This window comes from Grampus griseus (assembly GCF_964374135.1).
Source record: "Grampus griseus genome assembly, chromosome: 15".
NCBI lineage: Eukaryota > Metazoa > Chordata > Mammalia > Artiodactyla > Delphinidae > Grampus > Grampus griseus.
In genome coordinates this window covers 77,552,164-77,566,876 of record NC_139009.1, presented here as the reverse complement: position 1 = coordinate 77,566,876, position 14,713 = coordinate 77,552,164, and the positions used below count along the sequence as shown (strand labels likewise).

The 14,713-nt window shown below is 46.8% G+C and overlaps 1 protein-coding gene across 1 annotated transcript in view; it reads left to right on the top strand.

The window, feature by feature from the left end:
• Positions 1-353: 353 nt before the first annotated feature.
• MERTK (MER proto-oncogene, tyrosine kinase) overlaps positions 354-14,713 on the top strand; it is a gene marked incomplete at its 5' end in the record, with an annotated part of 113,496 nt that continues 99,136 nt past the window's right edge. The window contains one exon of the mRNA XM_082672844.1: positions 354-414. Coding sequence (XP_082528970.1) covers positions 354-414 — 61 coding nt within the window. The remainder of the gene's footprint in view (positions 415-14,713) is intronic.

Genomic DNA, 14,713 nt, shown 5'->3' with positions numbered 1-14,713 from the left:
GCGCCCCCATCCCGGTCTGCCCAGGCTCGACCCGAGGCCCGCCTCTGCCCGCCTCTCCCCGCCCCTCCGGTCCAGCCCCGTCCCTTCCTCCCCCTCCGCGGCTCTCCTCTCCGGGCCTCCTTCCCGCCCCCTCCCCTCCCCGACTGGCTGGGTCCGCTCGGACTTGGCCCGCGTCCCGCCCCCTCCAGCCCTCGGCGCCACCCTCAGCGGCTCGGCTCCGCCACTTCGGCGCTGGCTCCCGGGGCCGCCGGGAGTGGGCTGCTTCGCGGGCGCGCTTGGCCGGCGACGCGGCAGGTTCTGGACGTCTATCTGTCCGTCGGTCCGCAGAGAATATCCAGTTCCGCGGCCCCGGGATGGGGCGGGCCCTGCTGCCGCTCCTGCCGTGGCTCTTCCTCCCCGCGCTGTGGAGGGGAGGTGAGTGCAAGGGGCCGGGGGCCGGGCGCGGGGGGCCGGGAGCTCGCCGACTCGGGCGCACCCAGCAGCTGGCAAGTTTGCAGACACCTCCCCCCGCCCCAGCGGTGCCGGGTGCTCCCACCGACGCACTGTCCCGGCACCCAGGCTGGGTCGAGGGCGCGCGTCCCGGTGGAGCCGGGGAGGGGTGGGCGCCGAGGGCTCCCCTTAACCTCCAAGAGGGAAACAGAGCTCGGCCGGGCGCGCTGCAAGTCCTGAAATTTTCGGCAGAGGGGAATGCGCCGAAAACTTTTCCCTGGACATGGTTGCGTGGTTGGACCCAGGCTCTGGCGGGAGTTGTGGGAGCCGCAGACCCCATCATCCCCCGAGGGGCCGGAGACCAGCAGGCTGCGGGAGTTGGGGTCGCAATCCCGGTGCTAAGATCCCCCAAGGCCCAGAGTGCGACCGGGAGGGACTGTGGTCCGGCTGCTCCCCCCGGGCCCTCATGGGCAACATTAGCAGGGACACCCTGGGAGCGTGGGGACCCCGGAAAAATGGGAAGCATTCTTTTCACTCCTGTTACTGCTGAACCGAATCTAACGTGCTTGGTCAGCGTCTAGGTTTATCTCGACTCTGCCAGGCATTCCAGTATAAATACTCTTACCCATCCAGTACTGGATGGGTAAGTGGTGGCAAGGGAGGGCAGGTCCCATTCTGCATCAGCAGCTTGTTTGGAGGGTAAGTGATTAACGGGTTAGAAGTTTAATCGCTGATGCATTGCTTAAGGAAGCTGGAAGAAATTTAACCAGGCTTTATACTGAATGAACACATCTCAGGCATTTTCCCTAAACTAAAAGGTTTAGCTTTCACCTATTATAGTCAAAGATGTTTTTTAAGAATACCTGGGAAGTTCAATTTATAGTTAAACAATTTACTTCAGATTTTTTCCCCGTGAAGTTTTCATTGGAAAGCTCAGTTGCTCAAATAAGAAATTCTTAAGCAGTGCACACATTAAATTACATAGACAATTTATAATTTGGGGCAACATAGCAATTTGAAGCAAACATCCGAAACATAAACCAAGCAAAGAATTAAAGCAATTCTGTTCTTTACCCCCAGCCCTCCACTAAACCCTCAAAAATTCCTCAGCATTACTGCCAGATCCTTTTTCATAATCTGCTGCAAATCTGTTATATTTTGCTACTAGGGAAGGCTGGCCATTAATGGTAATCTTGGACATAGTGAATGTGGTGAAAATTATGGGAAAAGTAATAGAAACAGTAGTTTTGGTGGAAGACATTTTTTAAATGGGCTGTTTTTCTAATTTTTTTAAAAAGCTGTAATAAAGAAACTTTTGTAGCCAATAATCAGTTTAGGCAGATAATCATAAAAGGTCTGTTAAAATCCACCCAGCGGGAAGAACGAAAAGTTTCTCCAGTGTTTCTTTCCCTACCTTTTGCTTTTCATCTCGAATTTATCTGTGAGATGTCTGGCAGTGTTACATTTTACTTTGTGAAAAGCTGGAAGAATGGGCTTCTCACTGGCCAAATTAGGGCAGAAGTAAGAGTGCTGTAGGAAGAGATTAAAAATGGTTATTGGACCCCTCATCTAGGTTTACGATTTTCATATTGCATGTTGTGGTTTCCAGTGGTTTGCTCACCAGGCAGGAGAGGGGAGAGAGAGACAGGGTGTGAATGTGTGTTTAGACTCTACACTGTAAAGGAATGGATAATTACAGTTTACGCATCACTTTCACCCTGGAATCCTCCCTACCGCTCACCCCCACCCCATACACACAAACACCCTCCCACAAAGACAAACACACACAGAACTGAAACTGCTGAACCAGGGGTGTTTCTGGGCTCACCAGTCTTTCCTTTCTGTTCTGTCTCTGATGGGGGTGCCAGTGAGCAACAAATCAAGCAAAGGGTAGCTCTAGAGGGCCCAGGAGAAGCTCGAGGACAAGAAATACAGAGGTGGATGAAAGCGAAGGCATTGCAAGGACCTAGCCGTTGCCCCGAAACTCAGCCCTTAGAACTAATTGGACTTTTAAAACTCTTCAGTGTTAGCATTTCTCTCCCAAACTGAAGCTGTCACCACGTTACAATATATTGTCAACATTTTCCCAGAAAGGACTTTAAGATGTCTAGTTGCTTATGGGCTTTGTATCAATGGACTCAAATGCTTTGTGGAAGTAAGCAGGGCACGTTTCAAAACTAAGTAATTTTTCAAAACTTATTCTGATCCACTTCCTTAAAGTTAGGGTTAGGGTTAGGGTTTTTCAAATTGAGAATAATTATTTTTTGTCTTATTTTTAGAAATAATTTCCAGGTTATTCTAGGAGCAGGGCCAGTGGGTTGCCAATCAGAGCTGGTTACGAACAGGTTGCATCTTTAGGTGCCGGTGAATTGGGAACATGCCGCCAAGGTAGGGAGGCTGAGGCCGGACCTTGGTTTAAATGGGTTCCCCGGCCTGGAAATGAACATATGCAGACCCTCCGCTTCCCACATAATGGCCAGAATGAGACTTTGAAGATGAATCGGGCTGGGTTGCCCCCTTGTCTGACATCCTCCAGTGGCCTCCCTTCTTTAACGAGAGTTGGCAAGGACTCAGGGGCCTCCCTCTCCCTTTTTGACTCATTTCCAGTTACTCCCCGCTTGTGGCTGGAGCGGCACGTCTCTCCGGCGCTTTTGCTGTGGATGTCCCCTTTGGCTGGAATCTTTTCCCCAGGATCTCTGCACACTGGCTGTTTCTAGTCGTTTGGGTCTCAGCTCAGATGTTCTCCTGGAGAGGCCTTCCCTCACTGCCACTGCTGCCAAAGTTATACACACACACTCCATGAAACAACACTACTGCCACCTGATGGGTTCCTCTTCGCTTTCAGAGCGTGATACTCATTTCAGGTGCTCAGCATCTGCAGATGGTATCAAAGACCCAGGCCTCTGCAGGTCTCACCGTGTGTTCCTCCCGCTTCTCTCTTCCTACTGGCTTTTCCAGAAACAGGTGCTGCAGCTCCCATGACCTTGTGCTTGGGGCTTGGTTGCTAGAAAACAATCTTTCATTTCACCGTGATGCCAAAGTGATCTCCTTACTAGAAATGTTAGGGTAGATTTTTGGACTATATTAAGGCCAATAGAGCAAGGTTAACGTATTTTATAGTCTCTTAACGATCCCAACTTTAAAAATAAGTCAAAAGCCAATTTTTCATGTTAAAGACACAGTTTTAACAGCTCCTTGCCCAGGGCGAATTGCCCAATTCCCAGGTCATTGGGGTCCCGAGTGCCTTGACTCTGGCCTGTTGTTACTAGTTTAATCTTAAACCAAAGCACGTGGCTCTGGTTGGGATGCATCTCAGCAGGAAGTTAAACATTATAAAACCTGAAAAAAGCGGGTTCAGTCTGTGTGCTCCTAGGGCTTGGAATGAAAATTAACAGGGGCTGCAGCTCAGGGGCTGAGTGGCCAGTGGGCTGGGCTTCCTGTCCTGCCTAGCTGGCCTCTGGGGAGCCCTGGGGCAGTGACTAACTCTCAGGACCTCAGTTTCCTCACTGGTCCTGTGGGACTCTTTGTTATTTATGGAAGGATGAATGAGCCGGTGTCACATGGTATATGCTTCAAAACTGTTAGCCATTATTACCCATGCTTCCTCTCCCTTCTCAACTCAAATTTTGCGGTAATTGTTTTTCTTAAACAAAAGGTATTGGGGGAAAAGTTTCTTCTTTTCTCACTGAAATAAGTCCTAAATTGCAACTTGAAATACGAGGGCGGACCTATGGGCCATCCTCCACTGTTCAGAGCGCTCTGGTGGAGGGGCTGTGGGTGTCCACCCCAGAACGCTGAAGTCCTTGCTCTGTGGGACTGTTTTCTATTAGTTCTGCTAGCAAAACCCACGCTTGTCGCCTCAGATGAGGCAGGGCCTGTCCTGACCACTCCCCTCTTCACCCCCCCATCACCCTCACTTGTTGAATTCAGGGTTAACTCAGTCCAGGAATCGCTTCCTGTCATGTGCCTCTCAGGAAGGTATAAAAATGAAGTCCAATTCCTGCTCAGCTTTTCCCACATCACTCTACTCTAAAGTGGGTGTGGTTTTGTTTTGGTTTCATAACTTTTGGGGGGGTTGTTTGAGTGTAAACATCCAGATAATTCCTTTCCTTTTTTCCAGCTAAAACTAGGTTTGCCAAATGCAGTCTTCTGGCTGCAATGGCTAGAGAATGAGGCTTTGTTTCTTAGATGACGTTCTGTGTCTGAGTGGGTGTGTGCAGGTAGTCTTGTAGCAGATAGACCGGACAGGGAGGCCCAGGTGCACTCCTGGCTTCCAGATGCTTCCTGCTTGGTGGCAGGTGTAAGCGAGCCCCCCCTGGGAAAGGCCCAGACTCCTCTGCATCCCACACTCTGGGCATTTGCTAACCCCTGACCCAGAGGTAACTTGTTCCCTATCTTGTTCCAGCCCTGCTGCCTCCAGCTAAATGCTGAAAATGCAGCGTGGCAGGAGGATCCTGTATGCAGCCCGTCGCAAGAATACCGAGAGTACCTACCAACCCAGCACTTTCTCTTTCCTGAGACTTTTTTTTCTTTGTCTGAAGTGTGGCTGTTGAACCGTATGGAAGATTTTTAACCACAGTGAGAGCCCAGGTCTTCCCCAATTTTGTGAGGCCTGGAAGCCTGGCCCCTCCAGCACCTGGAGCAGCTGGGCAGCCCTCCCTTCTTGGTTGCCTTGTCATTCCCACTCTGTCTGGGCCTCTGTCAGCCAGCAGGATCCAGTAGGCCTGGCCTAGCTACCACATCCAGGTCACCTTCTTAGGTCCTGGTGTTTTCAAGTGAAGGAAAGATAGTATGTCTTCAAGAGTTTGTTGAGAAACCTGCACTCCATTCTAAACCATTTTATTTCATCCTTTTGTCCATTTCATCCGCTGTTAATGCCTCTTTCACTTAACGATAAAATGGACTTTCCATGAGTCTTGGGGGTGGCAGGGGTGGCGGAAGGAGCAGGGCAGAGGGGAGAGGGAGAAAAAGAGAGAGAGGAGACATATGTTGACTTTATGTTTGGCCCAATATCATATATGAGAAGTTTTACACCAAAAGCTAAGCATGTTTGAGAGACTTACGCTTGGAGAAAAACCATTGCATTTCATAAGAGCAATGCATAGATATTTGTGGCACCACATTTTATGCTTGTATGTTTCTCCTTGTCCGCAGTCATTAACGGTGTCTTCCGGATTTTTCCCAGTCGATCCCTTCAAAGGTGTTGTCTAGCTTCTGGGGAGCCAGCCAAGGGCCCAGCGGGATCTGATCATCATGGGGTTAGAGCTCTGCCCCAGCTCACTCAGGGAGGGGGCCCATCCTCACAATTTAGGTCTCAGGCTGCCGCTCGACAGTCAGGCAAACACTGCTTGACAGATCCCTTTTCTTTGTAGTCTGCTTTTTGGGGCACGGGGTGGGGTTGGGTGCTCTAGCTACTACAGGCATTCAGGGCCAGTAGACGCCTTAGAATGTGCCTGAGCTCTGGTCCTGCCTCTCCTTGGACATACAAAGGAAAGCCTTGTTTATTTTGGAGACGAGATTGTTTTACTACTGTAAGCCGTGGGGCTTTTAAAAGCTACTAATAGAAGACCGATTTCATTATCGCTTTAGAAAATGATCTTTTTACCAGTAAGGACAGGCTGTCTTCGTGGAGGATATTAGAACATAGACTCAAACTTGCTGAAAGTACTCTTCTGTCCCTGCGCTACTTAGTGAATGCACAGCGAAGTGATGAATATTCATGGGCTCCCAAGGGTGGCCTGTCTTCGGAGGCCCGTTTTCCACTCGCTGCAGTTCAGGGCAGGCTGCCTCCACGCAGGAAGTGAAAGCAGCCTGTAAGCCTTTTTCCAATTCTGGCACACGATTCAAAGATTTGTGGATGAAAACAATGTCCTTTGAAAGTTTGGGGACCAAGAAAAAAAGAAGCTCTTAGATTTAGCATGAGATCTCAAGCATTAGTTTAAAAGAAAAATAACCACTTTGAGAGTCTGAAGATGTAAGTCCTCATCCCAGTTTCAACGTGCAGGGACAGCTGGGGTGCGATGCTTCGCCTGTCTGAAATTCCACATCTCCGTTGATTAAATGGCGTGGGGGGCGGGTTGCAGATAGGTGATTCTGGGGCCCCTGGTGGGTAGAAAATGGATTGTATCTGAAGGAGACAAGTGGGCTGGGATGTTTTCTCATCGTGAGGTTCAGACATGGTGCCTTCCATGAGTGTGATGCCGCCAGGCCCCAGCCCTGCGCCTGACGCTGGCAAAAGGAGTGCAGGCATCAGCCCAGAAGTGGGGCTAGAGGCAGTGTGGGGTATTTCTTAAAAATGAGTCATGCCAGTGGCTTCTTTACTGTGGGAAGTTGCCCTTCCCCGCTGCCTGGGCTGTGTCCCCATGAAGGACCCCCTCCAGCTCTATCTGGGGCAATAGAATAGTCTGGAAACACGGAGGTGTATTTCTGAGGATACTGGACCTGCCCAAACAAATGACAATATGTTAGGTCACAAATTAAGTCTCAATACGTTTAGAAGGATTTAAATCATACAAAGTGTGTTTTCTGGGGATTCTCTGGTGGCGCAGTGGTTGACAGTCCGCCTGCCGATGCAGGGGACACGGGTTCACGTCCCGGTCCGGGAAGATCCCACATGCTGCAGAGCGGCTGGGCCCGTGAGCCATGGCCGCTGAGCCTGCACGTCTGGAGCCTGTGCTCCACAATGGGAGAGGCCACAGCAGTGAGAGGCCCGCGTACCGCAAGAAAAAAAAAATGTGTGTTTTCTGAACACATGGAATGAAGTTAAAAATTAACAATGGAAGAAATTTAAGAAATCACAAAAGTAGAAATTGAACAACACTACTAAATAACGAATGGGTCAAAGAAGAAATCACAAAGAAAGTTAGAAAATATTCTGAGATGAATGAAAATGAAAACACAGCAACACTTATGGACTTATGGGATGCATCTAACGCAGTGCTAAGAGGGAAATTTATAGCTGTAAACACTGATATTGGAAAAGAAGATAGCTCTCAAATCAATAACCTAAACTTCCACCATAAGAAACTAGAAAAAGAAGAATAAACTAAACCCAAAGCAAGCAGAAGGAAGTAAATAATAAAAACTAGAGAGGAAATAAGTGAGATATCACTTTATACACATTAGGATGGGAATAACAACAAAAGGCCAGTAACAGAGGTTGGCAAGGATTTGGAGAAATTGTTCATACACTGTCGCTGGGAAGGTAAAAGGGAGCGGCCTCTTTGGAAACAGGGTGGCAGTTTCTTCAAAGGTTAAACATGAAGTTACTCTATGGCCCAGCAATTCTCCTCTTAGGTGGATATCCAAGACAAATAAAAAATGTGTATTCACACATACAAACAACAACAAAAAAGTCTAATTATTCAATATTATGATATAATTTTATATTTAGAAATTTAAAACTCTTTTATTAAAAACATTGTAGAATGTTAAGCTCCAAAGCATTTTGGCTGCAAGAACCAGGAGAAAGTCAACTAGGAAGCATTTTCACAATACAGAAGCCCAGGTCCCACCCAGGACCTATGGACTCCATCTTTGGGGTGTGGCCCTGTCCTGCGTGGGTCCAGGCCGTTGTGTGCCACATCTCTTGTTACGCTCCATGGATCCAGTGTGTGTGATTCTGGAGGAGGGGTGCAGAGCCTCACACCACCCCCTGGACTCCTCCCCCCAGGGCATGTATCAGAACCTGGCCGCTGAGGGTAAGAATAAAATAGTTATGTTTATCCAGGGAAGGCAGCAAGTCTGGGACTAGGGTGAGAGCTGTGAGGCTGGATGATTCCTCAAGCCAAGTGCTCTTATTGAGACAGGAAGGGGGCAGGGCACACAACCTTTAAAAGAATGACATAGCCCTGGAGGACACGACATAAACTGGTTAGAACCAACTAGGTCCAAGATGGCAGACGAGTCGACTTCCACTAGACTTTGAGCCTCATTACACACTCACGGTAATACATCAGCCAAATGACACACCCACAGGAGTCATGACAGTGCCCCGGTCAACCGTAAAATGTCAAAAAGTGGGCAGTGACCCAATTCCTGGAAATCCGCACCTTCCCCAAAATAGTTGCAATAATCCGCCCACTCATTAGCCTATGAAATTACCCACCCCTATGAAAACCAACAACCCCCAGACCCTGGCATCTCTTGCCTTCTGAGACGGCCCACGCTCTGTCTGTGGAGTGCGTTTCTCCCTGAATAAACCTTCTTTCACTTTACTATCGCTCACTCTTGAATTCTTTCCTGCGTGAAGCCAAGAACCCACACTTGGCGGCCCATCCCAGGGACTCACCCGAGACCTGGGACGAGACCATCCTCTTGTGCCCCACTCTTTTTCCTGCAACATTATGATTTTGGGACCTACGGGTGGAAAAAAGATTCAAGGAGGGTTCCCATCATTCTTGTCAGGTGGGCCGGCTAGTAAACAGAAAGGCCTATCTTTCTCTTTTTACCATCACATTTTTTTTTCTTACCTACTCTTTTATTTACATACTCAAATCTTGCGATGAAATATTTAGGATACACAGAAGAATATACAGGAATAAAACTCACCTCTGTGCTCACCACTCAGCATCAGAAATCAGACACGAGCGGTACAGTTGAAGCCCCCCACTGCTCCCCTCTCTAGTCTCATCCCTTTGCTCCCCTCCTCCTGGAGAAAAGCACTACCCCCTCCCCGCCATCGGTGTTTTAATTCCCACTCATCTCTCTATCCTTTGATCACGCATAATTATATTGGTAACACTGTAGTGTTACCATGTCCTTGGGGTTTACGTTTGTTTGCACGTTACAGAAAACCTCGCTTCAGCGGCTCCACCAAAGGGGACATCAACTGGGAGTCCTACCATTCATTTCGGTTTTGACACTAACTGCCTAGAGTGAGCAGAGCCTCCACAGGTTAAAGGCTCAATCCCGTAAGACTGCCTCCCCGCCAACGCCCACTTCAGACACCAGCTCAGATGGAGTGTCCAGGCTGCCCACACTTCTGCCCAGCTGACTATAAATTCAGAATTCCCATGGCCTCCTCTCCCCCTCAGGTTTGATACTTCGCTAGACTGATTCACAGCACTCAGTAAAGCGCTATCCTTAGGATTACTGTTTCATTATAAATGATACAACTCAGGAACAGCCAAATGGAAGAGACATATAGGGCAAGGTATGTGGGAAGGGGCTCGGGCCTTCCATGCCCCCTCTGGTGTACCGCCCTCCCAGCTCATCACCAACTCAGAAGCTCCTCAGACCTTGTTGTTTAAGCCCTTTATGTGGGGTTTTATGACACAAGCATGATGGTTTAAGTCATTGGCCATTGGTGATTAAACTCAGTGTCCACTGTCAGAGACGTATTTGACCCCGAAGGCATCTGGGATGAGCCACTTTTCTGTCACCATATTTTGCAATTCATCCGCATTAAACTTAGTAAATCCCCGCTTCTTGGGGATGTGGATTTTCTGGAGGCCGGGGAACTTGAACTTGGCCCTGCCGAGGGCCTCAGTCACGTGCTCCTTGTTCTGCCACTTGGTGTGGATGGACATTATGACCTGGCCAGTGTGGCCACTGGCCACTGTGCCCTGGGGCTTTCCAAAGGCACCGTGCATACCTGTCTGGAGCCTAGATTGGAGTTAGCATGCCAGACATGAATGTTCACTGCAGAGGGCTGTCTCCAGGGTCCCTTAGAGCAACCCGTACAGGCAACAGGCTGCGTGTACTTCCGAGGAGGCTGCTGTTTGCATCCACTGCACACTGGGCTCCCATGGGGAAGAGAGCATGGTGGGCTTAGTTGGCTGCAAACATAGTATTTAATTATTATACTTTTGATGTCTTCAGAGTCTATAGTGATACTCCCTGTTTCATTCCTGATATTAGTAATTTTTTTTTTTTTTTTGTGGTACGCAGGCCTTTCACTGTTGTGGCCTCTCCCGTTGCGGAGCACAGGCTCCGGACGCGCAGGCTTAGCAGCCATGGCCCACGGGCCCAGCCGCTCTGCGGCGTGTGGGATCTTCCCAGACCGGGGAACGAACCCGTGTCCCCTGCATCGGCAGGCGGGCTCTCAACCACTGCGCCAACCAGGGAAGCCCTGATATTAGTAATTTTTGTCTTCTTTTTTTCTTTGTCAGTCTTGCTAGAGATTTATCCATTTTATTGATCTTTTCAAACAACCAGCTCTTTGTTTCATTGATTTTCTCTATTGCTTTTCTTTTTTCAATTCATTTCCTATATTTATTTTCTTCCTTCTGCTTGTTTTGGGGTTGCTTTGCTCTTCTTTCTCCATGTTATGAGATTAAACTACTAAATAAAATTTCCCCTCAAAACTGTGTCAACTGTGTCCCACATATTTTGATACATTGTAATTTCATTTTCATTCAGTTCAATGTATTTTTTAAAAAATTTCCCTGAGACTTCCCCTTTGATCCGTAGATTATTTAGACATTTAGTTTGCAAGTATTTGGAAAATTTCTTGTTACCTTCTGTTATTAATTTATAATAATTTCCATTGTAATCAGAGAGTATAAACTGTATGATTTTAGTTCTTTTAAATTCGTTGAGATTTGCTTTATGGCTCAAGATAATGGTTTTTCTTGGTTTATATCCCATCGTCATTGGGAAAGAATGTGTATTCTGCTGTTGTTGGGTGGAATGTTCTATAAATGTAGTCTAGACTCTTTTCATTGGCAATCTCATCAAGTTCTTCTTTATCCTTGCTTATTTTGTGCCCAGTCCTTTGATCGATTGTTGAAAGAGAGATGTTGGAAGTCTCCAATTATAATTGTTGATTTGTTTATGTCTCCTTTCAGTTCTATTGGTTTTTGCTTCACATATTTTGAAGCTCTTTGCTTTAGTGCATACTCATTCAAGACTCCTGTGTCTTCTTGGTAGATTGACTCTTATCCTTACATAATGTGTCTTACTGTCTCTGATAATTTTCTTTGTTTCGAAATCTACTTTATCTGATGTTAATGTAGGCATCCTGCTTTTCTTTTGGTTAATGGTTGCATGATATGTCTTTTTTCTATCTTTTTGTTCAACTTGCCTATATCATTATATTTGGAGTGATTTTTTTATAACTGGCAGATAGTTGGGTCATGTTTTTTAATCTACTCTGCCATTATCTGTCTTTTAATGGAAATATTTATGTCATTTACATTTAATGTAATTTGTGGTCTATTAGGTGTTGATGTTTTACCAGTTCAAGTGAATTATAGAATCCCTACCTTCTTCTAAGTCCCTTTACCTCCCCCATTTAAAGCATAATTATCTTAAATATTTCCTCTTCATATATAAAACCACATCAGACAGTGTTACAGTTTTTCTTCAACCATCAGATGTAGTTTAGAAAAATCAAGAGGAGGAAGAAATTCTATTGTATTGACCAGTATTCTTGCTTTCTGTGTTTTTTCCTCCCTCCTGATGATTCAGGTTTTCTTTTTTTATTGTTTCTTTTCTGTTTAGAGAATTTCCTTTAGCTGTTCTTTTAGAGTAGGTCTGCTGATGACAAATTCTCTTAGTTTTCCTTAATATGAGAATATTTTGATTTCCCCTTCATTCCAGAAGAATTCTGAGTTGACATTCCTTTTCTCTCATCACTTAGGAAAATGGCCACTTCCTTCTATCCTCCATGGTTTTTAATGAGAAATTCACTGTCATATGAATTGGTTTTCCCCTCTAGGTAAGGTGTCATCTCTCTCTCTCAGTGCTTTCAAAATGTTTTCTTTGTCTTTAGTATTCAGAATTTTGATTATAATGTACCTTGCTGTGGGTATTTTGGGGGGTTATCTTATTTTGGGTTCATTCAGATGTTTAATTTTGTAGGTTTGTATCTTTTGTCATATTTGGGGAGTTTTCAGCCATTATTTCTTCAAGCGCTTTTTCAGCCTTGCCATCTTTGTCTTCTCCTTCCAGGACTCTGATGATACAAATGTTAGCTCTTCAGTAATATAGTCCTACAGGTTGCAGAGGCTCTGTTCAGTTTTTTCTGTTGTTCAGATTGGATAATTTTCTATTGCTGTATCTTCTGGTTCACTGATTCTTTCCTCTGCCCCTTCATTCTGCTGTTGAGCACATCCACTGAGTTTTTTATTTTGGTTATTGTATTTTTTAGTTCAAAAATTCCCATTTGTTTCTCTTCTCAATCTTCTCTTTCTTTACTGAGACTTTGCATTTATTTGCTAAGGCTTCCTATTTTATTCATGTGTTTCATATTCATAATTGCTCATTGAAGTATTTTTATGATTCCTTCTTTAAAAGCTTTTTCAGATAATTCCCTGTCATCTTGGTGTTTGTATTTCGTTCAGTTTCAGACAGAATTTTTTAACTGAAACCTAGACATTTGGGGTACTATGAGACTGACTCTTATTTGTCTTTTGTTTTACTTGGTTTTCTCTGAAACGCTCTGGTAGGGGGCCTCACTGCCTGGTGGGGGTAGAATTCCAGGTTCCCCACTCAGCCGCCATTGACATCTAAGTATGGGCTGGTCCTCGTCCTCATTACTGCTGGTCAGGGGTGGGGTGGGAGTTCTGGCTGAGGGAGGGGTAGGCGTGCCTGCTTACTTTCCAACTGTTCCCCACCTGACCTCCACCGACGCTAGGGAGTAGTGAAAGCCCTGAATCTCTACTAGGCTTCCTCTCATACCACCCTGCTGGGGACGAGGAGGGATGCCTTGTTAATGCCATGTGGGAATAAAAGTCGAGGCTCCCCACGTGGGCTTTACTAACGCCAACCAGTAGGGATGAAAGTGCCTGTTCCCTCCTTGACCTGCTCTGATACCACCCAGTGGAACATTTGTAGCACCCCTTCACAGCCTGGGAAGGGTCCAAGTCTAGGCTCCCCACTGATCTTTTCTGGCCTGGGTGGGGATGGGGCCGTGGTTTTTCCTGGGCTGTTTGCCTGGAGGAGAGCAGTTTACTGTTTAAAAGCCTTCTGTCTTGCTGAGGTGCCCTCTCCTAGTCCTTTGACTAGAGATAGCAGGCTTTTGTTGTTGTTTTTTGTCTTTGCCTGTTAGCATTTCCAAATCTGGGACACAAAGGACAAAAGGAGACCCAGGGAATTCGTCACCATGTTGTTCCTGGGTCCTGAGGTCCCTAGTCGGTTTACCATCTGTCCACTCTTCAGGGTTTTAAAAAATGTTCGTTTTATATATCAATATAATGCCCGGTGTTTTTAGGTGTACTTAGTGGAAGAAATAGGGGAAAGTCCATCTACTCTGTTTTTGGAGGGAATTCTGTGCCCTCTGTCACTTAAGAAAGACTTGGACAAACTGTGCTTGCTAAGGTGTTTGGTCTTTAGCGACGGTCACGTTTTAGAAGGAAATATTTTTTCCTGAAAAGAAAGACTAAAATTAATAGGATTTCAGGTATTGGTGGGCTGGAGGATGTGTGTCAGGGGTGGCAGGACAGAGGAGTTAAACTCGGGGACAGAGCGTCTCTCCCGGGTCTTGTGAAAACCATAGCTGGTTCTTGCGGAGAAGCAGCCCCAGATGACCCGGGGACCAGGGGGGCGGCTGCTTCACAACCCTGGCCAGAAAGTGTCCCCTCAGCCTTTCTGTGACCCTTGGCATGCTGCCAAAGGGGAAAGAGAGGGAAAGCCACCCTTGGTTGGGTAAACATATATTCCTGTTTCACTGCAAGAGGCTGAAGGATCTAAGTCAGCATAATCGGTTCCATATGTGGGCCGTTGATAGTCCAGACATGACTAGTTGCACCTTTGAAACCAGGCAGATCAGATGTTTCATGTTATGAAAGCCGTAACTGGCATGGATCGTGTGCGTGCGCAGTGTTCCGTGCGCAGTGTTCTGCTCTGATCTCTGAGAGGAGGAGGTGTTACCTGTCTTCCTTCACAGATGAGGAGACTGAATCTCAGAAGGACAAGGGACTGGCGCCTGGCCTCTGAGTGGCAGAGCTGGGACTGAACTCAGGCACCAGAGTTCTTGTTCTTCCCACGCTCCCAAGCCACATGGACTCTAAGCATCAGGTCTAAACCCTCAGGAGCGCCCCCCCCCCCACAAGATGATTTGGGCCACCGGATGGATCCATTCCCTAATTCTCTAGGAATTAGATCTGACCCTAATTCCTCTAGAATCACTAGAGGAGGTTTTTTAAAATCCCGAGATGCCTAAGCTGCACTGCTGGCCAGTTAATTCAAGCTCTGGGTGAAACCTAGGCATCAGAGCTTTAAAAGCTTCCCTAGAGATCCTGATGTTCTGCTGGGTTTGTAATGAAAGCACGGTGGAGAGTTAGAAAATGATGGGAAAGAGTCAGTCAGTCGCAGTCTGCTGGGGAAGCTTCTTTTGCAA